General features: G+C 46.7%; 1 protein-coding gene across 1 annotated transcript; it reads left to right on the top strand.

The window, feature by feature from the left end:
* Positions 1 to 27708, top strand: Ercc4 (ERCC excision repair 4, endonuclease catalytic subunit). Its single transcript, XM_057776373.1, has 11 exons — positions 1 to 216; positions 1568 to 1748; positions 10191 to 10386; positions 11155 to 11362; positions 13331 to 13511; positions 14445 to 14573; positions 15148 to 15258; positions 17922 to 18519; positions 20343 to 20435; positions 24287 to 24399; positions 25968 to 27708. The coding sequence occupies exons 1-11, from the start codon at positions 10 to 12 to the stop codon at positions 26699 to 26701; spliced, it is 2751 nt and encodes a 916-aa protein (XP_057632356.1). The 5' UTR covers positions 1 to 9; the 3' UTR covers positions 26702 to 27708.

Here is a 27708-nt window from a genome sequence, read left to right as displayed (position 1 = left end):
AGGACGCAAATGGAGCGGTGCCTGCCGGCCTTAGGCAAAGCAATGGCGCCGCTGCTGGAGTACGAGAGGCAGCTGGTACTGGAACTGCTCGACAGCGACGGGTTGGTGGTGTGCGCCCGCGGGCTTGGTGCCGACCGACTTCTCTACCATTTTCTGCGGTTGCACTGCCACCCGGCCTGCCTGGTGCTGGTGCTCAACACGCAGCCAGCCGAGGAGGTGCGACTGAGAGATGGGTGTTCTCGAGGGTGTAGGGACATCCGAGCCGTGACCGGCGCGGTGTGAACGCGAAGCTGTGCGGTTGCAGGGGCCCCGAGTCAGCGCCGATCTCAAACGGGACACGAAAGGGAATGAATTGAGATCCCTGGGGGAGATTCAGAGCGTCTACATAGTTCTAGGGCGCTGCGAAGGAGGGGAGAGAACCCCCAGGGAAGTCCAAGTAGCTGCCAGGACTTGAGGGCTTTGAGTGCAGGGCTCTGGCCCTGCGGGAGTACCCTGCGAAGGAGGACAGCGCTTCCTCTCTTGACCTGGAGGGCACTCAATAGTGCTCTTCCGGAGAGATACAGAGCCTACAGCTTGAATACACTAAAAATATGGCTCCCACACACTCTGACAGTGAAAAAGAGAGGCGACTAGGGTACACATTAGTGGAGTGGGTTGGATTGCTCTACAAAGGAGGGAAGCTATAGGGATAATGTTGAGCCTGGAAATTAAGTATTAAGGGTGTTTCTGGTGACTGCTGAGTGGGGTCCCTGAAAGGGCAATGATGGGGATGGTAAGGTCTCTGAGAGCAGTGGAAGATGGAAAAGGAGACCTTTAAGGATGCACAAAAGAGGGACTAGGGGCATAAGGCCAGGAAGGAAGGGACTGGAAGCTAAGGCTATTAGGAGAGGTCAATCCAGGTTAAGGAGAATAGGTGACCCTGAGGACAGTGGAGTGGGAAATGTTGAGAGATGGGAACACAGCCTGGCATGATAAATCTGGTGGTCCTCTAGATGGTGTGGCCAGGAAGAAAATGTCATCTGAGAAAAGGCTCTATGGGACTCCTCTGGGCATCGCCTTTTCTTGGCATGGGACTTCATGCGATGTAAGATGCCCAGGAGAGACTATCAGCCATGGGACCTTTGGACATTCTGGCATTTCTCTAGGATGCATCAATACTGCTGTAACTAATGACACAGCACCAGCAGTGTAAAGCATTGTCTGCAGAGAGGAATCCCTTACCTCACAGATATGTTGGCTAAAAACCTGGCTTTGGTGGGAAATAGTTTCTAGGTAGTAGAAAACTTTTAACCCAAGGTTTTAGAAGGTTCTGTTTGGGGGTTTGTGTTGAATGGAAATAATGTCTGAAGCACAATTATGTCTTAGTGTAAGCTCCAAAGCACAACTAAACAAAAACCTTAACTAAAGTAACTCAGTTGGCTGACGGATATAAAGAAATAACTTAGTTTGTATATTTGCTGTGATATTTAGGAAGCTGAGACTGGAGACATTTTAAATCTCTGCACCCTATTTTCAAAGTGCCCTGCCCTGTATCAAACCGCTTCCTAATGAGTATACTCTGATTTAGGAATATTTTATCAACCAGTTGAAGATAGAAGGAGTTGAACACCTCCCTCGACGTGTGACAAATGAAATCACAAGTAACAGTCGCTATGAAGTGTACACACAAGGTGGTATTATATTCGCAACAAGTCGAATACTTGTGGTTGATTTCTTGACTGATAGGATACCTTCAGATTTAATAACTGGTAAGAATTTGATATCTTTCTTATTTACAATGTGAGCATTTTTATTTGTGTCTGTCTCTCCTGCTAAATGCTGCACTGGCTCTTATTGTCCAGCATTGCTGTCAGACTGTTGGCTTAATACCCGATACGGTGTAGATGCTCAGTAAATAGGACATAAGGGTGGCCACGGGTTCTCAGGCTGTATGATTTAGCCATTGTATGAAGACCTTAGAGCTACATACAGAAACCTGGCTGGAGGGGAGAGCAGAGGTTAAGACTGCATCCTGCTCCCAGCACCCATGTCAGTGGTTCACAGCTGACCCATAACTCCAGCTCCAGGGGCATCTGATACCTTCTTTGGCCTTCCAAGAGCACTGCACTCAACATGCACAAACATATGCATAATTTTTAAAGTAAAAATAAATTTTTAAAAATCCTAAATGCCAAAACTCAATCCAATGTTGACCTCTTGATCCAACCAAGAGACACATGAGCTGTTTGGGCCTGATGCTGCCATTAGCACAGCACACTGTTTTATGGTTGATTTGTTTTTATAAGAAGGGGACCTCCAAAATAAGGAAGAAAAGCACAGTATAGTAAACTAACCAGACAGCCATTTGCTACATTACTGAGTATTATGTATACAGCACATAATTGCACATGCTGTACGTGACTGGTGGTCCAATGGTATATTTGTTATAGCTATTTTTATGTTTATGATGCCATGTCTGATGTCTGCAGAGGCCATTAGAATCCTGGAACTGGAGTTACAGGTGGTTGTGGGCCACCATGTGGGTTCTGGGAATCAAACCTGGATCCTCTGAGAGAATGCGTGCTCTTAAGCACTGAGCCCTCCCTCCCCAGCCCCAGCCTTGTGTCAGCACACAAACCATCAAAGGTCGTGATCTGATAGAGGTGCACCTACTGCAACGCGGGTACCTTTCAGCTCTGTGTTAGCGTTTACCTCCGTTGCTAGTTGAAGCATCTTTGTTCATTGTGTGGCTTTGTGTAAGATGTGGCCCGTTGTTTCTGAATCTTGCTTTCACTAATAGCACTAGAGGGGACTATAAGACAGGAGGAGACAGGTTTCGGGCTCAGTCTCTTTCTGAGGATTCTTCAAGGCAGGATCACCATTTTTGGACTGAGGTAGATTAGGTGTAAGAGGCAGTGGCTGGCTGCTTTGCTTTTCTGGGCTTCAGGTTGAACCCCAATATATGTCTCTGAGTTTTTATTAATCATGCTACATTGTAGTTGGCAGGCATTTGCCTTTTGAGCATAGCCAGACTTGGTGTGTTTATCAATATTCTTCACAGATCTCTAAGTGAAGGTGTTGCCCTTCCTTTTCCTATGATTTAAATTAACCTACATAGTTACTTAATACTTTGAGTGGGAGATTTTAGCTAGGAGTAGTATAGAAGCAATAAATTTTATTATCATTTATTTCTTCAGAAATGGCTGCTTTCCCTGAAGCAAATCTAAGAGCCCTGTCACTCTGCCATTAAACTGCCCTGGGCTTCTCTACCCAGAGTGCCCAGGACGATACATCGCACTTGGCTCACCCGTAAGATCAACTTTGCACCGGGAAACTCTTGTTCGTCCTGGCCTGGAGAGCCGTGCAGGTGGCTCACACACTTGCCCACTGCTGTTGCCCTGCGTGCACACTGTTCGCCACTGAGCGTAGGAGGCAGGAAATGCAGATTCATGTGCACACTTCCCAATGTGTCCTCCTTTTTTCCAGACTAGGCTTAGTGAGGTTCCTGGGGCTGAGGAAGGAGGTCTTGTCATTCTTTTCTGGCATCTTTATTGTCTCAGACAGTGACTTTAGCCTCTTGGCCAGACACACCTGACTTGCAAACACCAGCACATGCTTAAAAACAACGTCCTTCGCTTTCCTGAATTTCACTTGCTCATTTCTTTTTTAAAAATTTTTTATTGAAAATAGATTCTTCTCTCATACAATACATCGCAAATCCAGCCATAGTTCCCTCTCCCTTTACTCCTTCCAGCTCCCCATCTCCATTTCCTCTTTAGAAAAGAGCAGGCCTCCAAGAAGTTAACAAGACAAGCACAGCCAAACAAGATACAATAAGACAAGGCAAAGCCCTCATATCGAGACTGGATGAGGCTACCTGAGAGGGGAAGAGTCAGAGACACACCCATCCCACTGTTAGGAGTCCCACAAGAACACCAAGCTACCAGCCATAATAATTATATAGAGGACCTGGTGCAGACCCGCGCAGGCCCCATGTTTGCCACTTCAGTTCTGTGAGCACAGGTGAGCCCTGCTTAACTCTGTGGGCCGTGTTCTCCATGTCCTCCATCCCCGCTGGCTCCTATAGTCTTTCTCCCTCTCTTCATGGGGTTCCCCAATCTCTGAGGCCTGGGACCCAATGGAGACCTCCAATTTAGACTCCTCTCTCCATAATGTCTGGCTGTGTGACTCTGCTCCTGCTCCCCTCTGCTGCCAGAGGAGGCCTCTCTGATGATGACTGGACAAGGCACCAATCTACGAGTATAGCAGAATATCATTAGGAATCATTTCATTAATTTTTTAAAGATCATTCCTGTTTGGTTCTACTGAAGTTCTCTGGACCACCCAGTCCCCAGACTCCACCCATCTCAGTCCCCAGACTCCACCCATCGCAGTCCCCAGACTCCACCCATCGCAGTCCCCAGACTCCACCCATCTCAGTCCTCAGACTCCACCCATCTCAGTCCCCAGACTCCACCCATCTCAGTCCCCAGACTCCACCCATTGCAGTTCCCAGACTCCACCCATCTCAGTCCTCAGACTCCACCCATCGCAGTCCCCAGACTCCCGCCATTCATAATAGCCAGAAACTGGAAACAACCTAGATGCCACTCAACTGAAGAATGAAAAGAAAACATGGCAAGTTTACACAGTGGAGTATTACTCATCAGTTAAAAAAAATAAAATCATGAAATTTTCAGGCAAATGAATCCAACTAGAATCATCCTGGGTTAGGTAACCCAGACCCAGAAAGACAAATATGGTTTGTATTCACTTATGAGTGGACATCAGTTGTTAGTAAATAATGAAGCTACAATCCATAAACCCAGAAAGGCTAGGCAAAGAGGAATGCTAACGGGGTGGGGGCGTGGATCTCCTGGGAAGGGAGAATAGAATAGATTCTGTGGGCAGACTAGGGGTGGGTGAGGATGAGAACAGAGGGGTTAGGAGGAGGCAGGGGTGAGGTGAAGGGGACTCAGCAGCTGGAGTGGGGTTTTGGGGTGGCAATGGGAATTTTCTAGAATCTGTAAGGGTGACTTAGTGAGGACTCCTAGTAATGGAGGATACGGAATATGAACTGGCCATCTTTGGTAGCCAGGCAAGTCTTCCAGTGCTGGGACTGGATGTTGGCAGATGCCATGGAGATCCCCAAACAACCCAGACTGAGCCAAGTGGTGGCATCATTGTCTTTAATCCCAGGAAGACAGAGGCAGGTGGATCTTTGCAACTTTGAGACCAGTCTGGTCTATAGAGAAAGTTACAGGACAGTCAGAACTGTTTCATAGAAAACCCTGTCTCAAAAAAACAAACAAAAATAACAACAAAAGAACAACCCAGATTGACGTTAGGACAGGTGCAGCCTTCTGAAAACTGACAGTAGGGTCTCATTGCTGAGGACAACTTCTGCTCAGCCCACTGAACACAAGTGGTCAAGCTGGTGTGGGCTTGGGAACTTTCACCTCTATGCTCTAGTCTCTTTGACCTGGGGAGGTACAGGCTACAGAAGGAGAAACCTAGACACTAACAGACCAAAGACCTTGACCTACAATCTGTCCTGCTCGCTGAAGCAATAGTGGTGAAGAACTTGTGGGAGTGGCCGAACAATGTCTGATCTAACTTGAGACCCCTCGTGCAAGAGGGAGCTCATGCCTGACACTGCTGAATAAAGCCACAGTGAACATTTTTGAGCAAGTGTCCTTGTGGTAGGATGGAGCAACCCTTGAGTCCCGAGGTAGAGTGAGTCCCCATTTTCTAAGGAACTGCCATATTCATTTCCATGGTGGCCATACAAGTCCGCACTCCACCAGCAGTGGGGAGTGTTCCCGTTGCTCTGCATCCTCACCAGCATGAGCTCTGTCATTGATCAGAGCCATTCTGACAGGCAAGGTGGATTTCCCTAGTGGCTAAGAATGTTAAAATTTTTTTAAGTGTTTCTCAATCATTTGAGATTCCTCTATTGAGAATTCTGTTTAGATCTGTACCCCATTTTTAATTGGATTTTTAAGTCTACTTTCCTGAGTTCTTTATATACTTTAGCTGTCCAGCCTCTGTCAGATGTGGAGTTGGCAAAAGTCTTTTTCCATTCCTTAGGCTGTTTCTGTACAGTGTCCTTTGCCTTGCAGACCCTTCAGTTTCGTGAGGTCTTTTTATTAATTGTTGATCTTAGTGCGTGTGCTGTTGTTCTGTCCAGGAAGTCGTCTCCTGTGCCAATGAGTTCCCAGCTATTCCCCACTTTCTCTTCTGTCTGGTTTAGTGTATCTGGTTTTATGTTGAGGTCATTGATCCACTTGGACTTGAGTTTTGTGCAGAGTGATAAATGTGGATCTATTTGCATTCTTCTACATGCTGACATAGAGTTTGACCAGCACCATTTATTGAAGGTGCTATCTTTTTTTCCAGTGTATATTCCTGGCTTCTTTATCATACAAGCAGGCAAGACACCCATACACATAAAATTTTATATTTATATATATATTATGTATAAATATTAAATATATATTTTAAAATATATATTTTAAAAAATAAATATATATTTAAATATATATAAGCATATATATTTAAAAAACAGTGCCTCTGGCTGGGCAGTAGTGGTGCACGCCTTTAATCCCAGTACTTGGGAGACAGAGGCAAATGGAACTCTGTAAGTTTGAGGACAGCCTGGTGTACAGAGTGAGTTCCAGGACAGGCTCCAAACCAACACAGAGAAACCCTGTCTCGAAAAACGAAAACAACAATGCCTGCTGTGCCACTTGCACACAGAAATCCCTAGTAAACTGTACCAGTAGTTTGCCCTTTTATAGCTGGAGATATCTGCCCTTCCAAATCTTACTGCATCTTCTAGAAACTACCACTAGATGTCAGTATTGCACCATTCTAGATGTTAGGTTGCCCTGCCTGGGCCTGCACAATCTGGCTCAGCCTGAAACTGCCAGAATCAGGTCCATCCTGGTCTATGCTGCCCTGTCTCTTGAGAGGCTCCTGTGGCACTGAAGCCCCCTCCACTCACACGCTGGACGCCAAGGGGCTGCACTCAGCAGGAAGCATGTGGTAGAGCCTCTGTCAGCCCTACTTCCAGATGATCTTGGTCAGCTCCCCTCCACTGCCTTCGTAAAAAATTTTCATTTTACATTCCAACCACAGTTCCCCCTCCCTCCCTCCCTCCTCCTACTCTCTCCTCCACCTTCCTCTCACCCAATTCCCCCATCTACTTCTCAGAGGGTAAGACCTCCCATGGGGAGTCTGGTATATCTAGTTGAGGCAGGACCAAGCCCCTCCCCACTGTGTGGTGGCTCAGCAAGGCATCCCACCATAGAGAATGGGCTCTAAAACACCAGTTCATGTACTGGGGATAAATCCTGGTCCCACTGCCAGTGGCCCCACAGACTGGCCAAGCCACACAACTGTCACCCTCATTCGGAGGGCCTAGTTCTGTCCTATGCAGTTCCCCGCTATCTGTGCAGTCAGTGAGCGCCCACTAGCTTAGGTCAGCTGTTCCTATGGATTTACCCATCATGGTCATGACCCCTTTGCTCATATGATCGCACCTCCCTCTCCTGTTTTTAATTTTAAAATAATCCTTACATAAAATGAAAACGCACAAAGCCCTCTGAGCACGGCTGTAGGAGCAAGCCTTCACCGCACGATGAACCCTTGGGGACATTTCCTATCCAAGTCATAATGTCAGGTGGCCCAGAGTGGCCCAGCCTCCAAGAGCTTACCTGGATCCTGTTCGCCAAGCCTGGCTGTGCCTGGGCCTGGAGCTGGGGTCAGCTTTCCCCTCCCCCTGGACTCCAAGGCCATGGCAGCCTCTTGGAGCACACATCCTGTCATACTGTTTTCAGGTTTATGTGCTGTTTCTGTTGTGTGTGGTTATGCACATGTATGTGTGTGCGGTTGTATGCACCTGTGCATTACGTGGGCCAGAGGAAGAGAGTGACCATCCTGCTATATCACTGTGCACCTTACGCCCATGGGACAAGGTCTCATGGACTGAAGGCAGGTTGGCAGCAGCCCCAGTGATCCTGCCGTCTCTGCCTTCTACAGCTCTACAGCCAGTGTGCACAGGGTGGCCATGCCTGGCTTTTCATGTGGATGCAGCTCCCCATTCTCATGCATCAAATACTACTGGGCCACCTCCCAGCCCCTGTATAATGTTTCAATACAGTTTGCAGGAAGGCCACCTGCTAAGTTTAGAATATTTTCTGAGCAATAAGTGAGTCCACCACGTTCACCAGTATGATTGGAAGGTCTTTGTCCATAAATTTGTAAATAAATTTTCACATACTTGTTCCTTGGCTAGGGAGAATAAATTGTAGTGCCAGCCACCTTAGTCTGCAATTTCAAAATAAAGTAATAGAATCTGTGAGTTATTGAATGACAAGAAGGGCACATTGATCTCTGTGTCATTTTCAGGACCTGATTAGTGAGGAGAGCAGGCCCCAAAACAAGTGCATGTATGTGCCTGTATGTGTTGATGCAGCTTGATTTAGGTCTAAAAAGACGGAGACTCATTACAGAATGGTAAGTTTGACCCAGAAATTATGTCTGTTCTGTTATATCTCCTGCTTCTCTTTGTCACTAAACACACGTGGTACCAATAGGGCCAACAAGATGGCTCAGTGGATAAAGGCACTTTGTCTCCAAGCCTGACCCGAATTCCATCACCAGAATCTATGCAGTGGAAGGAGAGAACCAACCCGGAAGTTGTCCTCTGACCTTTACCTGTGCCACGCCACACACACATGCTCATGCACGCTAGCAAATAATCAAAATGGTAGTACATTCAAGATCTGTTTAAAATTAAGAAACATTTATAGCTGTCTTTCTACATGCATATGTGTGTGTGTGCTCACGTGTGTAGGTGTGCACATGTGTGCATGTGTGTGGAAGCCCAGAATTGACATCAGGTGTCTTTCTCTCTCTCTCTGTCTACTTTATTTATTGAGACAGGGTCACTTGCTGAAGCTGGAGTTTGCCAATCCACTGCCTCCCCACACAGACCTAGCTGTTACAAGGTTCTAGGTGTACATGATAAGTGCTTTATCCCCCGAGCCATCTCTTCAGCCCTCATTCCTGTTTTTAAGATGCAGAGGTATCATACTAGTCAGAGCACAAAAGTCATGTATTGCCAGGTGTGGTGGTGCATGCCTGTAAACAGGAGGCTGAGACAGGAAGATCATGAGTTTAATTAAGGCCAGGCTAAGTTAAATATCAAGTGCTTGCTTCTACAAACAAAACAAAATGTTGTGTTAAGCTTGCTCCTTAAAATTTTTGTTTTAACTCATGTGATTTGCCTCTTTATTTTATCTGATGGTATGTAGATGCTCCCCTGACTATAAAACGGAGCTGTTTTATGTAGTCCATCCGTTCACCTGTGTGCCATTCGAGTTGTCTGCTGTTTATCTTCGCTCAGCCTGGCCCCTTTGTGGTCCAGACGCCCAGGAGACTCCCTCCCTCCCCTCCACTTTCCATTTGCACACTCATCACTGAAGTTCAAACACAGACCACCACCTGTGCGCTCTAGTTTCATGTCCACTTGACAGAAGCTGGAGTCTTTGGAGAGGAGGACGCCTCCCCTGAGAAAATGCCTCAGTAAGCCCGGGCTGTAGGCAAGCCTGTAGGGCATTTCGTTAGGGATGGAGGAGGGATTGTGGGTGGTTCAACCCCTGGGCTGGTGGTCCTGGGTTCTATAAGAAAACAGGCTGAGCAAGCCAGGAGGAATGAGCCAGTAAGCAGCATCCTCCATGACTTCTGCGTGATCTCCTGCCTCCAGGTTCCTGCCCAGTGTGGATTCCTGCCCTGACTTCCTGTCAGTGATGTGGAAGTGTGAGCCTAGTGAATGCTTTCCTCACTAGCTTGTGCTTGGTCGTGGTGTTCCGTCACAGCAGTGGCAACCGTGACTGGGGCGCCACCCTTGCTCACACTCCTCCCTCCGACTGGTTTCCTCCTTTGCACTTGTAACATTAAATATTTTACTCAAATTCCGCAAAAGAACATGAGTTACGTCTGTGCCCATCCGAGAGCAGGGCCTGCCTGTTTTCAAGTACGTGTTCCAGAAAAAGGGAAAGAGCCAGAGTAAGCGTGGCAATCACCCGCGTGCACCACAACCCCTGTCTTCTCCAGAGTTACTGTTGTACACATCTCCCTTCTATACGTAGAGCTTCACCCGTAAGTTCTGTCACTTACAGAGCCTGACCACTCCACCCCCACAGGCATCCTTGTGTACAGAGCGCACAGGATCATTGAGTCCTGCCAAGAAGCCTTCATCCTGCGTCTTTTCCGCCAGAAAAACAAGCGTGGCTTCATCAAAGCTTTCACAGACAACGCTGTAGCTTTCGACACTGGGTTTTGTCATGTGGAGAGAGTGATGAGGAACCTTTTCGTGAGGAAGCTCTACCTGTGGCCGAGGTAATGACATTATGGGACCGCTTTGTGAGCAGAAGAGCCGTAACTTAGCTGCACTTTACTGTGGTTGATAAAACCCATGTGAAATTTGCCATTCTGTCTTTGTAAATACATTTGTGCATGTGTATCAGTTTTGTGAAGAATGCTAGTTGTATGATTATGATTATTCTTTTGTTTAATTGTTCCTTAGTTCAGAAGTAAAACCCACCATTAAGTGACCAAATAGTGTTTTGGAACTGGGGGCACACTTAGCTCAGCCTTGCTGTTAGAAGCACAGGGCGGAGCCAACAAGACCACTCAAGGGGTAAAGGTGCTTGACACCAAACCCTGAGGATCTGAGTTCAATCTTGAGGACCCACATGGAAGGAAAGAAAGAATTGACATTGTCTTCTGAGCTTTGAGTGCTCACAAGGAAATAAAAAACATGTAACTTTGAAAAGAATTGGAGTAAGGGTGGCAAGATGTCTCAGTGGGTAAAAGTGCTAGCTACTGACCTTGATGCCTCGGGGTCTGTCCCCAGGACCCACGCAGTTGTCCTGTGAGCATCACACATGCACACAAAATAAGTATGATTGGTTTTTGTTCTGTTTTGTTTGTTTGGGTTAGTAGGAACTCAGTGGCTGGGGCCGTGTTCCCTTGCCAACACTTGGTTTTGAGACTGTCTTGCTTTAGTGATGCCCCTCTTCAGCAAGACCCAGTGTGTTCTTAAGTCCTGTCATTTTGCTTCCATTGTGTTTGTAGCTGTTGATTTTGGAAACTCTGTCTCCTTAGGTTCCATGTAGCAGTCAACTCATTCTTAGAACAGCACAAGCCTGAAGTGGTAGAGATTCACGTGTCCATGACTCCTGCCATGCTCTCTATCCAAACAGCCATACTCGACATCTTAAGCGCATGTCTGAAGGAACTGAAGTGCCACAACCCATCTCTAGAAGTGGAAGATATGTCCTTAGAAAATGCGCTCGGGAAGCCGTTTGACAAGGTCCACTTCCTTTCCTTCCTTTCGCTGCACAGCTGGTTAGGTGGTCATTTTAAAGAACACAAAGCATATTAAAACATTAAATATTAATATTAAAATATTAAAATTCAGCATGTCCTGGTTTAAAGCGGGGTTGCTTTACCTCCTGGGAAATAGTAATTTAGTGGCATCTGTGTTTGGCATGTCAGCATAAGGCTGACTTTTCTGTTACAGGGTGAGTAAATGTCCTATTGGAAGTATAATCAGGGTCTCTGTTCCACGATGACCGGAGCTGGGTATCTGGAGACACGGAGTCTATAAGTGAATGCTTCGTAATTACACATTCCTGAACTTACCATCTTTTTTAAAATAGAAAGTTAGGTGCGTTTTTTTGATGGAGGGTATTTCTGCTTTTGTTTTGAGACAGGGTCTCACTGTGTATCCTTGACTGGCCTAGAACTTACAGAGATATGCATGCCTCTGCCTCCCATGCTGGGACTAAGGGCAATTTTTATTACTGAGACCTCTGTTCTGTCTTCAGAATTATGTTCTGAACAGAGAAAATGCTAAGTCTTCAATACAAGGAATTTTTCTTGTTTTTTCACCATAGGTATGTAAGGTATATAAGTGTTCAGTCCTATAGTGAATTAAAGAGCTCCAGAATGGTACCTTTCAAAAGTTCAGGTAGCATTTTTTTAATTTATTTATTATGTATACAGTGCATGGATAATATGTATATTACATGTATACCTGCAGGTCAGTAGAGGGCCCCAGATCTCATTACAGATGGTTGTGAGCCACCATGTGGTTGCTGGGAATTGAACTCAGGACCTCTGGAAGAGCAGTCAGTGTGCTTAACCTCTGAGCCATCTCTCCAGCCCCCAGGTAGCATTTTTTAAGAACATGCTACTGTCTTTTGAACTGTGACTCCATCTTGGTGTCACTGGGAACAGTGTGTGGGGACTGCAGGAGCGGTCCTCCTACATGTGTGCTCTGTCCTGTCTCTCTTTGTCTTAAAGTGCATTTGGCTTAGTGCATGGTGATACAAATCTTATTGTTCTAATAGAGTAGATATGTCCTAGAAATGCAGAATGCTTTAGTGAACACTGATTGCTGTTTGATGTCGCTGGCTGGGGAGAATCAAGGATTGGATTGGACATCCTTACATTAATCACATCTAAATATAGATAGATCTTGCATCATGTAAAACAAAAACTTGAGGTTCTGTACATCTTTAAGAGAAATTGCCATTGTAGAATGGCTCTCGCCTTCCTGCTACCCTGTCACATGCACCCCTCAGGCACCCCGTCTGCTCAGTGTGAGCTATCAGATGAAGCTACTGTTTCTGCTTCTAAGAACAAGTTGCTGGCTTTTGATACTTAGCAGACCTTTTCTGTCTGTAGTGTGTTTGTGTATGTCTGCATACATGTACCACTGTGTGTTATGTATGTGTGTGTGTGTACTGTGTGCACGTGTGTGTATGGGTGTTGTATGTGCTTCTGAATGTGTAGAGGCCAGCGGAGGACATAGGGCGACTTCTCTATCACTTCTTTTGCTGAACCTAAAGCTAAGCTGACAGCTAGAATGTCCCAGAGATCTTTCTGTCTCTGCCCCTCATAGTTCCGGGGTTATAAGGCACATGCCCGTCTTCTTATGTGGGTGCTGGGGATTTTAACTCAGGTCCTCCTGAGCCATCTGGAAGTCAGTTAATAAGAATTAAAGGAGATTAACTTCATCCCATCATAAAAATTGTAGTAATAAGATATACTTTTAAAACATTAATAGCACCCTATCTCAAAAATAAATAAATAAGTATTAGTAGGATTTGGTGGCCTGAAGTGTTCTAGCCACTTTCTTGGAAAGAAATATTTAGTAAAATATAAATAACAAAATATTTAGAATTTTAAATATGCCCTTATTGAAAGGATGGCTGTGTTGAGAAAAGCTATAATGAACATATTTTAGCAGTAGTAAATTATATTCTTTTTTCAGACAATCCGCCATTACTTGGACCCTTTATGGCACCAGCTTGGAGCCAAGACTAAATCCTTGGTTCAGGATCTGAAGATACTAAGGACCCTACTGCAGTATCTCTCTCAGTATGATTGTGTGACATTTCTCAATCTTCTGGAATCTCTGAGAGCTACAGAGAAAGTGTTTGGCCAGAACTCAGGTGGGAGATGGAAGCACTAGTGTTATTCTGGGGGGGGTTGGGGTAAAGTGTGCGGGAGGAGGCTGTATTCAGCGGCACGTTATAAACTGCGTCCCATCTCGCTGCACAAGGATGTAGAGCTTTAGTGAAAGCTAATGCTCCCGCCTACTTAACTTCTGTTCTGTATATTAAATATTCATAGCCATTCCAGGCAGCTTTATTTCCAGAAAAGACTTTGTAGTACAGACAGTCTCCAATTTGGAAATAGGTTGTGTTCTGGAAGTTTAGTTGGTAGGAATTTAAAATTAATTTTACTCAAAGAGACCCCAAGGAATGGGTTTTATCTACTAGAGTGCCAAAGCACTGAGAGATTTGTTTAGAAATATATCCATGTACAGTAACTGTAATGCTAACTACTCAAGACCCTTGAGTCCTAAGGTCAAATTTTATGCAATCAATAATTTTTACTGCTTCTTTGGACATTCTTAAGTAACAAAATACAGAAATAGTGATATAGCACCATGTAGAGCACATTCATAGCACATATACTATTCCCTAGTATTGTGTGCACCCAGAAGCAATGAACTGTGAACTACAAGGTACACAAGAAAAGGCTTCACTAGCTGGTGGTACCCAGTACCCCTGCCTCGGGCTGTTCAGAGTGGTGCTTCCTGCCCAGTCATGAAAATGTCAACACAGCTGTCTTAAAATTATTGTAAAGAAAGTTTGGATATCTCATACCCCATGGAGACCTCTTGGGGAACCCTGAAGGAGTCGCTCGGCCACACTTTGAAAACCACTGGTCTAGTCGAGCCTAGGCCACAGCAGTAAGAGACACTAAGGCACATCTGCTGGGAAAGCAAGATTGCAGCAAGTGACCCATGTGGGTTATGTGCCGTTAGAGTGTTTAAAACTACCACTAACTGAAACCCTTGTTTTTAACCATTTTCTTAGGCTGGCTTTTCCTGGATGCTAGCACCTCCATGTTTGTGAATGCCCGTGCACGAGTGTATCGCGTTCCAGATGCCAAACTGAACAAAAAGACCAAAATGTCCAAGAAGGTGGCAAGTGCAGAAGCGCAAGGTCAGGCTCAAATCCCTCTCTGTTCATTTGGTGTGGGAGCAGGAGCCAGTGTAAACCTTCTGCTACACATGCGAATGCCTGCAGTGTGTGGGAAGAGCACGCATGAAGACAGGCTGAGCGCCATTGCCAGAGGGCACCAGTGTCAAGGCCAGGCATCAGTCAAGAGTGTTCTTATTGCTACATAAGAAAGAGTTTAGCCTTGGCGGATCTCTGTGAGTTCGAGACCAGCCTGGTCTACAAGAGCTAGTTATTCAAAATAGTATGTTCATAATCTGTTTGAATGCTCTTAGAAAAAATAGTTGTTACCTGCTTTTAGCCATGTTCAGGATTGTAGAAAGCACAGGCACATTAGAAATAATGAATATTGATGGCATCTAGTCCATGCATGCCATCACCTCTGCACATTCCGGCATATTGGGCAGCAGCTTTTTCCAGGGAAGCAGCTCCTGTGTAGTATGCTAGACACCCAAGGACATGTCTGTTTCAGCGATGCTAGTTTTCTGTTGTGGGAAAGCTTTTGGCATGGTTTGGCTAAAAATCGTACAGGATGTGGTTACATTTTATTTCTATACAGAAACAAAAAAGGAACTGGTCCTAGAAAGCAACCCAAAGTGGGAGGCGTTAAGTGAAATCCTGAAAGAAATCGAAGCTGAAAATAAGGAGAGTGAAGCCCTTGGAGGTCCAGGTAGGAGCAAAGGGAGACGGTGACATTGGCTTAATCTTTGTTTTTGTTTCTGAGACAAGAACTCGTTGGCCCAGATTGGCTTTGAGCTTGCTGTGCAGCTGAGGCTGGCCTTGACATTCTGATTTTTCTTCGCTATACTTCCTAGTATTAGATTCCGGGCAGGTGCCACAAGACCCCACACAGCACACCGGCATTAGCTGTCAATCACATGACTCCCAAGGCCGCTTCAATTTGTTGTGCTTTTCTCCGGGTTGAGTTATTCTGTATTCACGAAGCACATTCTTTACTGCATGGCTTCTTGGAACCTATTTAAAATTCAGCAAATTTCCATGTATATATTCACCAGGTTTTAAATCTCGAATCTCCAAGGAATCAGTTAGTGGTATTTCTGTTTTATATCCCTAGTCAAGTGTCTTTCCAAAGAAGCTTGAATGCCTCTACTAACTGAGCCCTTAAAAAACAATTCCAAGTTCTAGGCCTTCTACCTTCAAACATGTGCTAACAGATGAGCACAGCAGACTAAGCCAGAACTGTAAATTCAAAATAAAACTAGATAAAGAGTAAATCCACATGTTTGAAAGTACTGACTTAATCTTAACTGCAAAGTAATAAAGGCAAGCAGGATGATATAGTGGGCCCTGGGTAAGTGAGAGCAAGGTGCAATGGCACTGTACGGTACTGCAGTGAAACCAATTAGTCTGTGCACTACTTAAATGAATAGTCTTTCCAACGTTGCTGAAGGGGCTGGTGGGATGGTGCAGCAGTTAGAGCCCTTGCTGCTCTTGCAGAGGGTGGTGTTCAGGTCCAGCACCCATGTTAGGTAGCTCATGACCACTTGTAACTCCAGCTCCAGGGGATCTAGTGTCCTCTGATCTCCAAGGCATCTGCATGTTCACACTCGAATTTGGGCACATGCACAAATAAAAAATGAATCTTTTTTTAAAAGGCATTTGATCCTTATATTAGTAGATACTGGTGATAATTACCCAAAACTTACAGTACTGTGATCTAAGATCCAAGGTCACAAATGTGGGATAAGGTTTCCCAATACCAGATGATGTGATGTTGACATCAGTTTATCTCCTTCTAGGCTTCTTTCACATGGTTGTTAAAGTCATTCAGATGTGCCCAACCCTTGTTCTGCAGCCAGGATAGGTAGGCCTATGGACCAACACAAGGGCTTACACTTAAAGCATTAAGAGCGGTTGGTGAAATGGCTCAACCTTTGCTACCGAACTAGACAACCTAAGTTCAGTCCCTGGAAACCACGTGGTAGAGGAGAAGAACAGGGCTTCTGACCTACACACACATACTAAATAAATAAATTTAACCAAAATTTATAGTTAAAACAACTGAGGGGTTTTGTAACTTGGTTACACAGTTCTCAAGAGGCTCAACTAGAAACTTGTTCTGTAGTCCAGACTGTCCTTGAACTTGGAACAGCCCTCCTGAGTGCTGGGATTACAGGCTGTCATGGCGTTGGTTTTTATGACAGTCATTTTCATTTGACTCAGCTAACTAACTGGAACTCATTATTATATCTCTGTATACATACTTTACACATGCATAACAACTTTACTAACTCGAGAAGACATCTTAAATGTTGTTATGAGTAAGCCCCTGCTCTCAGCTGTATTTCCATGTTAGCTGCTTGGAACTTAAATGACACCAGTTTCTCAGCTCGTTGTTAGGATAGTGACATTGATCAGCTGATTATGTCTCCAGACTTTGCAATGCTGTTTTTATTGCTCTAAAAGGAACCTTTAGATATAATCTTCTCTGTGAACTACTTTTCTACTTTTTTTAAGAATTTCATTTTACATTCCAATCACAGTTTTCCCTCCCCCTCCTCCCTCCCTCCCCTCACATCCCCCCAGCCCACCCCACCCTCACCCACTCCTCCCAAAGGTTAAAGCCTCCCTTTGGGAGTCAACAAAGCCTGGCACATTAAGTTGAGACAGGACCAAGCCCCCTCTTCCCCCCACCCTGGCATCAAGGCTGAGCAAAGCATCCCACCATAGGGAATGGGTTCCAAAAACTAGCTTATGCACCAGGGCTAGATCCTGGTCCCACTGCCAGAGACCCCCTCAGACAGACCAAGTTACACAACTGTTTCCCACATTCAGAGGGCTTAAGTCCTGTGCAGCCTCCACTGCTGTCAGTCTAGAGTTTGTGAGTTCCCACCAGCTTGATTCAGCTGTCTCTGTAGATTTCCCCTTCATGATCTTAACCTACCTTGCACATAAAATCCCTCCTCCCTCTCTTCGACTGGATTCCCAGAGCTTACTTTTCTACTTTAAAGATAGAAAATCACCTCCATCTTGGAGGTGAAGGCAAGCCATTCTTTCTTATGATTTAAGATTTGACATTTGAATAAATATATCCATTTGGGCTGTATTTTGGTATCTAGAAGCCTCTAGAAAATTAGTCATTAAAAGTTTAATTAAAGCCTCAGCTCTGCTTTCACTAGAGTCCTGGCCTTGGCGTCATTCTGAATCAGTCTGGAGGTAACAGTGTGGGATTGGGGCCCCAGCCCTTTTTTAAGTAATTTATAAATTGGGTTCTTTACCAAGGGTTTCTCTAGAAGGGGACAGGGGACCCAGGGTGACCCAAAGGAGCCGAGAATGGGAGTGAGCAAGCAAGCATGCGTTCTCTGATTGCAGGCCAGGTGCTGATCTGTGCAAGTGATGACCGCACATGCTGCCAGCTCAGAGACTACCTGACCATGGGGGCGGAAGCCTTCCTGCTGCGGCTCTACAGGAAAACCTTTGAGAAGGACAGCAAAGCTGAAGAAGCGTGGATGAATTTTAGAAAGGAGGATGGCGCAAAGAGAACCAAGAAGTCTGACAAGAGACCCAAAGATGCCCAGAACAAAGAACGCACCTCTACCAAAAAAGGGGCTCCCAGAAGGAAGAAGCGAGAGCTGACTCTGACGCAAGTGGTGGGGACTGCTGAAGAGCCGCCAGAGGATGGGGCTGAGGAGGAAGGCCGCCCCAGACAGGTCGCCAGTAGCCCAGAAGGCTGCGGAGGGGAGGTTCAGCAGGAAGCTTTTGATTTAAATTTATCATCTGATGCGGCCTATGGCATCCTGAAAGAGCCTCTGACCATCATCCATCCGCTTCTGGGGTGCAGCGACCCCTATGCCCTGACGCGGGTACTGCACGAGGTGGAGCCCAGATACGTGGTTCTGTATGACGCAGAGCTCACCTTCGTCCGCCAGCTAGAGATCTACAGGGCCAGCAGGCCGGGGAAACCGCTGAGGCAAGTCTGCTTGGTGGTTCTGTGGGCTTTAAGACAGAAAGCTGTCTGGCCTGCAGGGGGGTTTTCTTACCTTTAATCCACCGTGAGGTTGGTTTGTCCCTGCTTTGTGGCGTGAGGAAGTCAGCCACCCCTGTTAAATTACAATCTTCCAGCACCTCTGGCATTTTTCCTGCCCTGTTCATAGCTGTCTTTATGTCTGAGTGTGTCTCTTCCAGGGTATCTGTAAAGTCTAGGAAATTTATGGCGTTCTGTGTAATATCAAAGAGACTATGCTAATGACATAGCCAAATGTTCTTAATCTCCTAAAACACCCTGTAAAGTTTTCAATGTTCTTCACTATGTGTGTTTGTGTGTGCACACCATGACAACCTGCAGGAGCTAGTCAGTGCCTTCCCTCTTTCTGTGGGCTCCAGGGATTGCACTCAGATAGGAAGACTCTACCTATTGAGCCCCCTCACCATCGCCCAGCTTATAGACATTAAGACGTGACTCTAGGTTTCATTCTTATAAAAAACCAAAGTGTTTTAGGAATTATTGTACCAAGTTTTCTTGGGTTTCTAGAAATATCTCTTAAAAATCTATCACTCTATCAGATGAGAAAGTGATATTTCCCAAAGAATACAATGTTCTTGCTCTCCAGCTAGCTCAGGGGAAATAAACATCAAAATTAATATCTTGAACTCAGTCTGAACCAGAAACAGAGCCAAGAGAAACCTTTGTAGCAGGGTAACTAAGGCAGCCTTTCAGAGCAAAGGCCTTCTCAAGAGCCCGGCCGGCATTGCCAGCCCGTCAGCTACCCAGCCTCCAGCCAGGGGCTTCTAGGTAATGTATGTGCACCAAGCTTCTTGCCCAAGAACACAACCCTGTCTTGTTTGAATCAAAATGTCAAGCGTAGAAGAGACCTGAGAATTCAGCTGTTCGCTTTGTCAGTGGGAAACTGAGACCCAGAAATAGAAGTTGATTTGGCTTCAGACAACGTGGTACATCCACGGAGCAACTCATGTCTTCTAGCTCACCCAGCGACCTGTCCCCTCTCTGCACCTCAAAGCAAGATAGTCTGGGAAGACGTGTGCTTGGAGGAAAGCACTTAGAGGGACGCACCTCTAACAGGGTGCGGTGGGGGTGGTTTTTAATGATGTATGTGTACGCGTGCACCAGTCGCCAAAGACGCGGGGTGGGTGCTGGAAGCTGAATGCTGGCCCTCAGGAAGGGCAGGAAACACTCTTAACCAACTCTCTCCAGAGCAGAGCCCTTTAGAGACAAAATACATCAAAAGAGTGAGATTCCTGATGCTATCCGTGTGTTCGTGTAAAGCATTTTTAGCTCTGGTCTGTTGTGACGTGAGCAGAGGAACTGAGAAAGTACTGTGAGGTGAAGGCCTTAAATATTTAACATGTTTGCTTGTCGCCAGCAGTGAGCTGTCCTAAGCTGGTTCTGATGATGATTGTCCAACTTTTAAGCTATGGTTTGGCAGAAGTACAAAGAAAAAAGTTGAGAAAAGAAGCCTCTAAGAGATGTATGGGTTTTTTTTTTATTTGTTTATAGTTGTAAAGAAAGAGTTCTATCATCCAGTTATATTTCAGTATTTACCTAAACTGTGTTCCTCCAGTTGTTAAAAAGGAAGCCTCATGGGTACCAGCCCTAGGAGGCGGGGTCCGTGTAGCTCCACGTGAGCCTGTGTGCTGTGCGTGAGCAGGCCTCACTCTTACTTGGCTTTCTTTGCTCAAGTGTCCAGGGCTCCCTTTCTCAGATTCTCCACTGCTGTCTCTCCAGGGATAAGAAGCTATGGTTCTAACCTAAAAGAGTTCTGTCTTAACCCACAGGGTTTACTTTCTTATCTATGGAGGCTCCACAGAAGAGCAGCGCTACCTGACGGCTCTGCGAAAGGAGAAAGAGGCCTTTGAGAAGCTCATCCGGTGAGAAGCATGGTCCACAGCACCGTGCTTAGAGTAGGCCTTCCCTGGGTCAGTGGACGGCCATCGGACACCCTGGGAAGAGACAGCAGGAGAACAGGGAAGGGGGAGGCTGTCCCTGGGGCCTGCTTCACACACCCCTCCCCTCCTCTCTCTCACCCCAGCAGGAGCTTCGTGTGGGTTTAGTGAGTAGAATCTAAGTTGTATCCCTTACCTGAAATACTTGGAACCTGATTTTAAAATTTGTAATAGTTTCCTATGCGTAATAAGATGTGTTAGTGATAGGGTCCAATCTTGAACATGAAGGTAGTGTGTCTGCTGGTTCTGTGGCCTGGAGGCCATTGGAGGCAACATTTGGGCATGACTGTGGGTCCCTTCAGCACTGGACTGGGTGTGGGATTCCCTTCCCGCCCGTGGGATTCCCTTCCCGCCCTGCTGTGCTGAGCAGCCACACACTCTGCATTTCATAGCACTTTGAGTTTCTATCAGAGATGTGTGAAGGAAAGTGCTTCTTATCCATAGCGTGCGGCACCAGACGCACTTGCTGCCCCAGGAGACAGCTCTCCAGCCTGCACCTCTGAGCTGTGGATTTTCCCGCCTTAGACAGTCCTGCTTGTCTGCAGATGCTAAGGTAGCTGCTCTCCCATTTCTGGCCACTAGAACTAGAATCACTCTAAGGTGGTATTTTTTTAAAAAAGGTGTGTTTGTTTTTTGAATGTGTGTGTTTTTGAGAGTGGATATCATGTTGCCAATCCTGGTAGGAAATGCTTTTTGGTTTAACATGAGCTGTTATGGACAGTCACAAACTGACTGTTGGCCTCTCACCCCTAAGCACCTGAGGAGCTCAGATGACCCACCAGTAGTGAGATTAATAGACTGCCATAGGCTAAGAAGCCAGGCTTAGATCAAACATCCTAGACCTGACCCAGAGAAAGCAATGGCCTACATCTTCTTAACTGACTTTCCATGCCTTGAACGTTGGCAGTGTGCAGGGGCAGTAAGCCTAGCTCTGAGCTAGACAGAATCTCAGAGTGGCCAGTGTCCCACAGGACTAACTGTGGGTGCTCCTCTCTCATCCTCTGTATATTCTTTTTTTTTTTTTTTTTGGTTTATCGAGACAGGGTTTCTCTGTGCAATAGCTCTGACTGTCCTGGAACTCGCTCCACAGACCAGGCTGGCCTCGAACTCACTGCCAGAAGTACTTTTTTCTAAATTCGGTCCTATTTATTATAAATAAAGTCTTCCACTTTGCCCAGTAGCCAAGCAGTTATACTGTTCAGCATCTTAGGACTTACTTTCCTAGAAGATTGGAGGATTTAAGTGGTGTTTGTCTTTAAGAACACAAAGCAACATTTGGGATCCATTGCCAGTAGGGTGTTTGCACTCTAGCTGAGCCAGGAGAACGGTTGCTGTAGCAAGACCTCCGGGGTGACGCTGTAGGAAAACAACCAGAGAGCAATGACTCGGGCAGACTAGCCGTGAGCGAGGACTGCTTGGCCGCCTTAGAGATGAGTAGGTTCAACTGCTGGAGAGTAGGCAAGGTGCCACCTGTTGGGCGGGTCAGCGGTTCACAGTGAAGGGTCAAGACTGCGTGCCTTTGCCAAAGAGGCCTGGCCTGTGTGCCATCCAGAGACGACTCCTTCCCACATCACATCACTACTAAAGCCATGCACATACCACGGAAATCCCGGCACCCTGGGCAAGCCTGAGCTACGTAGTAAGAAAATGAGCACTGGAGATTTTACAGCAGCACTGGGAAATGTCAGTACCTGAGGATGAAGTGGACAGAGGTCTGGAATTTTGACATCTCATGTCTGTCCCAGGGCAGCCAGAGTAGCTGCACTGAGTGACGCTGGGAAGGGACGGTGCTTTTGATGGCAGAAATGTCTGTTAAACGAGTTTGTGTCTGCTGAGCGAGACTAGCTTTCTTTATGGTTACCAGTTCCTTTCTGGGCTGCGAATTTGCTCAGAGGGAAAACAGTGCCAGCCTCCTTTGAAAGTAGACTGTCAGCTTCTTAGCTAACCATGGATAACTGGGAGGCAGGCCAGTGCCACTGAGGGCTTCACTCAGCATAGCAGGGGTGAGATGCAGGAGCGACTCTTAGGACAATACACACATGCTGCAGTCGGTCTCTTCAGGTAGACTGCATCAGCATTGTCCCCATTTTACAGATTCTTAAAGAACTGAGGCAAGGAGCCACTGAAAGACTTATTCCAGGTCACACTGCCAGTAAGGGCTCGGTCTCTGCTACTGACTACACTGTCTGACCACACACAGCAGATCCATCAGGAAGCTGGAGCCCCACACCAGTGACCTGTAACTTAACACGTGAGAGCAGTGGAAATAGAGGACAAATCAAACAATGTCAGCGAAAAAGATACTGAGGGTCTGCTAGTGTTCTCGAGTATGTGGCCATCCTCTCGGGTCTCTTGGGTATGGCCAGGAGGTGCAGCTGGACAAGGGTTTACATTAAAGAGCCCTTGACCTGGCCTACAAGACAGCAAGGAGAATAACCAAACCCTTGTCCATCCCCACTGGACCAGGAGCAGCTCTGTACTAGGGGTTACCATGCACCATATAGAGTCCAAATTCTACTTTCTGGCACACTTGTGCCCACATAGATCACATCCATCCTGCTCTCCATCGTGTGTGAGTGGAGCCCTGCTCTACCTCCCCTCCAGGAAGAGTGTCGTGCTGACGCTGGTGGAGACTCATGCGCCCTGGCAGCCCCTCCTGTCTCCCCAGCCCCAGTCCCTGCTACAGTTGTCAGTGCTGTGGCTTCAGAACTGATTTACGTCCTCAGCTACTGCAGGCCTCAAGAACAAAGGTCCAGGCGTGCATGTTCTCGCACACCAGGCACCCTTGGTACTTGAGTCTCGTGAGTTAGCCGTCCCAGGCTTAGTGATCTCACCATAGTGAGTCAGGACTTACTTGACATCATGATGTCTGTCAAGTCTTAGCAAGTGGCACAGTCATAGCCCACGTGTGTGAGATACTGGGTTATTCCAAAAACTAGAAGAAGGATTATATGGTCATCTTTATTGTTTGTTTACTTGTTCCATGCATGTCTGTATCTGTATTCATTCAAGTATGCATGTATACTATGTGGGGGTCAGAGGTCTCTTCTTCCATCAGGTGGGGTCTGGAGCTTAAACTTGGATAGTCAGTTTTAGTGGCAAGCCCCTTAATCCACTGAGCCATCTTGGCAGCCCAGTGATTACTTATATCCTGAGCACCTACATAGAACAGGGGACACTCCATATTGCTTTCAAGCAAACCCACGAGGAGTGACTGCTGTTCCCAACTCTTTCCCAAGATGTGGTTATCGGTTTTGACCCCTGACAGAAACCTTATTCTTGGATTGCCCTTGATTCTCCTTTGAAGCTCGTGGTGGGGCCTCCCACCTGGAGGGTTTCTATCCAGAGTCCTGTCATGTCTGTTTCCATTGTATTTTTCTCAGTCATTGACTGAACCCTCCCTACTTATGACCTTGAAAAATATCGGACTTTAAATAATTTGTTTTTCATTATTGATATTGCCTTAACCTTGCAGCAGGCTCAGGCAATCTCAATCACATAATGGAAACTAAAGAACTTCTTATTTGAACTCTGGAGGGTGAGAAAGGAAATTACAGCCAAGTGACTCTTCCTGCCCAATTCTTCCCATTTGCTTATTTATTTCTGATGCATTCCTTGTCAGTCAATGGCATAGATAATCCTCCTGCCTCGGCCTTCTGAGTGCTAGCATCGCAGGTGTGCACCCCTAGTGCCACCTTAGAGATGAGACTTTTCCAAAGATTTCATCTAGAATGTTGGAATTAGTCAAGTAATGCTTACCGTACTTGTTCCCCCAGGGAAAAGGCTAGTATGGTTGTCCCTGAAGAACGGGAAGGCAGAGATGAAACCAACCTGGACTTAGCAAGAGGCACGGTGTCCACAGATGCTCCCACTGACACTCGGAAGGCTGGTAAGTCCTGCCTGGGCCTAGTAAAGGAAGCTGTGAAGCCCCAGGGCTACGTAGCTGAGTTTTTCTAGATAAAATATTAAAAAAAACATCAGACTGGGGAGATTGCTCACCTGTTAGGAGCACTTGCTTGACTGTTCTTGCAGAGAACTTGAGTTCAGTTCCCAGCACCCACATCGGGGAGCTCACAGCCACCTGTAACTTCAGCTCCATCCCGGGGCCGCTCTGAGGACCTCATCTCCTGTTGTGTATATAACCCATGCAAACACACACTTCAAATAAATAAAAATAATAAATATTTTATAAAGAAAATGAAATGAGGGGGCTGGAGAGATGGCTCAGAGGTTAAGAGCACTGCCTGCTCTTTCAGAGGTCCTGAGTTCAATTCCCAGCAACCACATGGTGGCTCACAACCATCTGTAATGAGATCTGGTGTCCTCTTCTGGTGTGCAGGAATACACACAGACAGAATATTGTATACATAATAAATAAATAAAGCTTTAAAAAAAAGAAAAAAGAAAGAATGAAATGATTGGGGGAGATTCCAGATGAACTCTCTACCAGTGAAGCCTTGGGAAAGCTGGGCAGATTCTGTAAGCCAGGGAAACTCGAAGATTCACAAGGTAGCTAAAGGAAGCTTTCTCTAAGTTCTTCTGCCTGTCCTCTCGGGGTCATACATTGCTAGGACTTCTTGGGGCACACACGTGCCCTCCGTGCTCTGAAGCATTTTCTGCTTCTTGCTGTCTCTCCAGTCCAGGTGTTTGTCATGCGCCAAGGCCTGCTGGCCTCCACGTGAACCTTATTCACAGATCCCCATCCCATGGCAGCTGTCGTCAGCCAAGCAATGAGAGGGTTAAAGCTGACCTGGCCTCTGAGGCTGGTGGACTGATGCTTTCATGCCTGTGCCTTCCCTGTGGCAGCCTGCCTGCCGTGGGCTCAGAAACCATGGAGCAGCTACCAGTGCACAGAGGCCCTGCGCCAAAGTGAACTCCTCTCCTTGTGTGTTCACGCAGGGCTTTGTCAGGGGCCAGGAGAGAGGGCTGGGAAATGGCTGAGGTAATGTAGAAGCACGTGCATGAAGGCCTGACAATCTGAGGCCCTTGTCCCATGCCACTAGCTAGCAGGAAGGAAGCCACTACCGAGAATTGTCCTCTGAACTGCACACATGTGTTGTGTGTGGCCCGCTGGCTTCAAACAGATTCTGTTTCTGTGGTGGGAGCATTGATGGTGAAGGACCTTGGACTGCGCATTCCAGAAGCACTGTTTCAGAATATCTTTTTTGAGGCAGATTCTTAGCTTGGTGACCTTTTAGGAAGAACTACATCCCGTAAGGCAGGGTGAAGGAGGGAGGGCCAAGCATAGTACCGCACACAAAGCACTTTATAGAGGTCTGCCCTTTGGAAACCTCTGTCTGAGTTTCCTATTGATGCTGAAAAAAAAAATTACACAAACTTGATTCCATTTCATTCAGGGAGAACTACCTGTTTTCTCTACAAATACTATTTTCTAGAATATTAGAAAGTGTTATAGCACTCTTCCCTGTGACATGACCTAAATAACCCTTTTCATAGGTGGCCAGGAGCGGAATGGCACCCAGCCCAGCATCGTGGTGGACATGCGTGAGTTCCGGAGTGAGCTACCATCCCTGATCCATCGGAGGGGCATCGACATTGAACCAGTGACACTGGAGGTGGGCGATTACATCCTGACACCTGAGCTGTGCGTGGAGCGCAAAAGTGTGAGCGATCTCATCGGCTCACTGCACAGCGGCCGCCTGTACAGCCAGTGCCTCGCCATGTCACGCTACTACCGGCGCCCAGTGCTGCTCATCGAATTCGACGCGGGCAAGCCCTTCTCCCTGGCGCCACGTGGTGCCTTCTTCCAGGAGATAAGCAGCAGCGATGTGAGCTCCAAGCTCACACTCCTCACCCTGCACTTCCCACGCCTGCGGCTGCTCTGGTGCCCCTCACCTCATGCCACAGCCGAGCTGTTCGAGGAGCTGAAGCAGAACAAGCCGCAGCCTGATGCAGCCACAGCCATGGCCATCACGGCAGACTCGGAAACGCTGCCTGAGTCAGACAAGTATAACCCCGGCCCCCAAGACTTCGTGCTAAAGATGCCAGGGATCAATGCCAAGAACTGTCGCTCCCTGATGAATCAAGTGAAGAACATCGCAGAGCTGGCCTCTCTGTCCCAGGAGCGGCTCACAAGCATCCTGGGGCATGCAGGAAACGCCAAACAGCTGCACGACTTCCTCCACACCGCTTATGCAGACGTGGTGTCGGGAGGCAGAGTGAGAAAATGAGCCCCGGCGCTCAGATGCTGTTCATTAATCATTTGCCTAGCAGTTCATTCGTTCCCAGGGCTTTTAGGGACAGACCTTCTGTCCCCACCATTTCCCCGAGCTCTGGGCTAAGGTGTGTCCTTCCCGTCCCTTGCTGGCTCTTGCCCCTCTGTGCCCTGTCTGCGCTAGGCTTGCGGTGCTTATTTTAAATGGGGTGTGGCAGGATTGTGCCACCTGCAGCCGGCAGTGCGAGCGTTTGCTGCTCAGGCTGGTGAAAGATCCTCCATTGCGTTCCTAGCACTGTGTACACAGGGTGTGGCAGAACTGAGACGGGGCCGATGTTCTTACATTCCTGCCGGCCACGGGACAAGCCAGCCCACTAGTCTTCCGGTCACCACGGATATGTAGTGTGTACTGTGATGTGGTTGCTTAAACCAGTGCTTTGGCAAAAACTGTTGACAAGATTTGATGAGGTCATGAAGGATTCCTCAGAAATCTTGGTTTTCTCAATGTTTGACCTCCAAATTCCTACTCTAAGCCCAAATCACATCAAAGAGTCTTCAGCCTCCTCCCACCCCATGTCACTAACATCATTCACACATCAGTAGCGTTGGTGCCATACCAGAAGCACGGCACCCTGCCCATGCCCCTGTGCTGACCAGACAAGAGCAAAGGAGGCCCAGGTGCTTTTTAGATGTGGGTTTCTCTTCTTCACTTAAACGGTAAATGCAAGATCAGTGCAGAGAGTGCATGCGAATTCAGAAGAAATACATAACTCTTTAAAGACCCACAGACCAAATCTCATGGTTGATTTAGATTGACCTTTCTGTGTTAACATGGAATTCGCATGCCATTTGCAAACTGTGGTATGTAAGTCTAGCTGTTGATGTGTGCAGTAACAAGCAGTAAATTTTCTACCTCAAGAGCTGATGCCGACATGAATTCTAGCCTTGCCGCACACAGTTGATTGTGTCATCAGTGTCAGCCATCTTTGGGTTTGTTGTGCCAAACTGATTAAAGTGGACCTT

Source organism: Chionomys nivalis, chromosome 7 (genome assembly GCF_950005125.1).
Source record: "Chionomys nivalis chromosome 7, mChiNiv1.1, whole genome shotgun sequence".
In the NCBI taxonomy this organism is placed as follows: Eukaryota; Metazoa; Chordata; class Mammalia; order Rodentia; family Cricetidae; genus Chionomys; species Chionomys nivalis.
Note: the sequence above shows the minus strand (reverse complement) of the source record. Positions and strands in the feature narration are given on the sequence as shown.